Source organism: Myxine glutinosa, unplaced genomic scaffold (genome assembly GCF_964187855.1).
Source record: "Myxine glutinosa unplaced genomic scaffold, kmMyxGlut1.1 SCAFFOLD_2600, whole genome shotgun sequence".
In the NCBI taxonomy this organism is placed as follows: domain Eukaryota; kingdom Metazoa; phylum Chordata; class Myxini; order Myxiniformes; family Myxinidae; genus Myxine; species Myxine glutinosa.
In genome coordinates this window covers 9,017-12,500 of record NW_027618694.1, presented here as the reverse complement: position 1 = coordinate 12,500, position 3,484 = coordinate 9,017, and the positions used below count along the sequence as shown (strand labels likewise).

The window sequence follows — 3,484 nt, the reverse complement described above, 5'->3', positions numbered from 1 at the left end:
AGAACTGATTGTCGTCGACTGGAGAGGTTGTCCTCTGGCAGCTTCCCACAACAAGAGCAGATTTAACAGATGGCTGTCCTTTTGTGTCATTATTACTAAGTACTTATGTTGGACCAAACACTCATGGGGTATGTGCAAAAGTCTCCTGAATAGGGCATTCTCAAAAGGGGCCACTAAAAGCTTTACCCACGGAGCTTGGGAGCATCGATTTTGAAGCAGAAAGAGTGCACAGCGTGAAACGCGGCCTGAGCCTCATGGCAGGAAACATCCATCTTTGTGTTCCTAACAGGGAGAAAAGAAAACGGCCACCCCATTAGTCAGCTTGCTTACTTCCTGTCCAAATGAGCAAAGCTCGTCGGCATATAGGACACAGTCACGCACGCATATATGTGCACAGGCCATTCAACATCTTGATTAACTTAAAGTTAGATACAAAGGAGTTCAGCTATCGAGTTGTCATTAAGGACAATGATGCGAAGTCCCGTTTTTACACAGGTTTGACATGGGCTGTGTTTCTTCAGACTTTCAATTTTTTGGCTAGCCATGTGAGTGGGAGGACAAAGGACAGTCTAGCCTCCATAGATCAGTTCTTCATAACTCTTGTTCGACTTCGCCTGGACTTGCCATTTGAACTTATTTCAGATATTGCTGCTTGTGGGGAGACCACATTTAGAGACTATTTTTGGAAGTGGCTCGATGTGATGTATGCTAAATTGTCATTTTTACTCAAGTGGCCAGAAAAGGATGCAGCTGCACAGACACTTCCACCAGAATTTAAAGTGTTATATCCACGTTTGACTGGCATAGTAGACTGTTTTGAGATTTTCATTGAAAATGCAGGACATCTACTAGCGCGTCAGCGAACTTACTCCAACTACAAAAAACATACGACGGCAAAAGTTTTCATTGCATGCAACCCTTTAGGGGCAATTACATATTTGTCAACAGCATGGGGAGGTCGAGTGTCTGATGTTGAACTTGTGCGCCGTTCTGGGTTTATGTCTCCTGAACTTCATTGGCCGCATGACCAGATTTTGGCAGATAGGGGGTTCACTCTGCAGGAAGACTTTGCTGTAAGATGTGGGGTGGAACTAGTGATATCTGCCTTCACCAAAGGAAAGAAGCAACTGTCGGCATCTGAGGTTGAAGTATCACGGCAGATGTCCTCCATCCGCATCCATGTTGAGAGGGTAATAGGACTTTTAAAGAAACGCTACACAATTCTCCAAGGGACTTTGCCTATCCAAATGATAAAAACTCTGAAAGATGAAATGGACCAAGTGGGGGAGGCAAGCATCGATAGACTGCTAAGCGTATGTGCAGTGTTAGTCAATCTTGGTGGAAGCATTGTATATAAAGGATGATGGCTTCATTTGCTAATATCAAATTGTGTACAGATTGATGTCATACTGTTACATGTATATGTTATTTGTTCTTTCTTTATTTGGTTCAGGTTCTTTCCAGCTCACTCCTTTTAAGCTTCGTATTTTGTTCAATGTACACATTTGGGACAGCCCCTTAATAAACAACACTTGCAACTGTAATTTGTATTGTTTGCTGCAATTATTCTTTAAATTTCTTGGAGTTGTCGACTGACTAGAATGTGATGAGAGTTGCCTTTTAAGTGTTTCATTTTTAGTCATTGATTTTGTGGAGATGTGATTTATGCTTATTTTTACCTGTAAGTAATGTAATGTGTGCATATTCTGTTTGTAATTTGAAATTGTGTATGAGCAATATCTGTGCGAGTATGCGAGTTTGGCAAGACGTGTTTTTTTCTTTCTTTCATTTTTTAAGTGCAATCAACAAACCTATCCACTTACTATTGGAAATTATAAGTTACCCTTAATGTACCTTTATGTTGGTAAATACAATTTTTTTAAAAAAAATAAGCACTTATAACAAAAGTGTCTTCTAAAAGTGTTGGAAAATCTTTGTCTTTGGAGATTTTCCATTCTACCGCGAGTTTTCTGGGTGTTGGACCACGTGACTTCTGTGCCGCTTCGACCGCCTACGCCTCGATTGATCTCGATCGGACATTGTTCCAACGATCGCTGGAGCGAATCAACTTCGCCTTGGAGAGTCATAGAGACATTGAGGAGTTCTGTGAGTTTGAGATAAGTACTAGATAAGATGGTACCATCTTAAGAGATTTTGATTGTCTGGATTTGCTATCGTTATGGGTGATGTTATTCCTGTGTGACTTTCAATATATTATTGGTTGGTTTATAACCATTGGTGTGGTTTCCTTATTGATTTCGACACAAAATAATATTTATTTTTCTGCCGTGACTCCTCCCGGGGTTCGGAGGTATACCGAGACCAGAAGGTCGGGGAGGAGCACGTAACAGAAATTGGGGGCTCGTCCAATGAACTCGTGGGCTCAAAATTGGGTCTGCGTCCGGGATCTAAAATTCCCTAAATTTAGTCCGGGAAAGAATTCCCTAACATTCCCAGAATTCCCAAATTTGGAACTTTTTCCAACATTCACAAATTTTTCCAAAAACAAACAAAATGTTGTTTAAAAAAAAATTTCTTGTGTGAAGGTTAACAGGTGTTAACAATAGTCACCATGGAGTTTGACGCAGAGAGGTTTCCAGTGACCCCTAGTGAGGCACAGTTCAGAGCGTTATTAAAATCGGACCTCTTGGTATTGGCCAGACATTTTAGCTTGGAGGTTCGAATGAATATGAGGAAAGCAGAGATGCAGAGATTGGTGATAGAATCTCTGGTGGTACAAGGAACATGGGAAGAGGGAGCCTTGAATTGGTTACCCGAGGAACAAGAAAATGTGGAGCTCCGGATATTGGAGATGCAATTGCAGAGCCAGGAAAGGTTAAAAGCAGAAGAAAGAGAACTCCAGGAAAGGTTAGAAGAGAAAAAGGCACAAGAAAGAGCAGAGGAAAGGAAAGCAGAAAAGGAAAGAGCAGCACAGGAACGAGAACTCCAGGAAAGGTTAAAAGTACAGGAAAGAGAACTCCAGGAAAGGTTAGAAGAGAAAAAGGCACAAGAAAGAGCAGAGGAAAGGAAAGCAGAAAAGGAAAGAGCAGCACAGGAACGAGAACTCCAGGAAAGGTTAAAAGTACAGGAAAGAGAACTCCAGGAAAGGTTAGAGGAGAAAAAAGCAGAGGAGAGAAAAGCCGAAAGGGAGTTAAGGGACCGTGAAATGGCGCTTCAGCAGGAAATTAGACTCAATGAGCTGGATGTAATGAAAGAACGGGGAGAGGTACCATCCATGCCGACTGGTTCGACACCTAGCCAGAACACCTGGGATGTTGGCAGACATGTGAGGCTGGTTCCACCCTTCAATGAAAAGGAGGTAGCCAATTTTTTTTCACACTTTGAGAAAGTGGCTCAACTGCTAAAATGGCCTGAGGAGTCCTGGACCATATTAGTGCAAAGTGTTCTGGTGGGTAAAGCTCAAGATATTTATTCGGCTTTACCGATTGACCAATGTGCAGATTATGAGGTAGTGAAGAAAAAC

At 41.9% G+C, this 3,484-nt stretch overlaps 1 protein-coding gene across 1 annotated transcript in view; it reads left to right on the top strand.

Annotated features, from left to right (window-relative positions):
- The window catches only part of LOC144889323 (uncharacterized), a 4,209-nt gene extending 1,982 nt beyond the window's left edge, over positions 1–2,227 (top strand). The window contains exon 3 of the mRNA XM_078769453.1: positions 1–2,227. This exon is cut by the window's left edge and continues 321 nt beyond it. Within this exon, the coding sequence (XP_078625579.1) occupies positions 1–8 (8 nt within the window). The 3' untranslated portion in view covers positions 9–2,227.
- Positions 2,228–3,484: the final 1,257 nt, after the last annotated feature.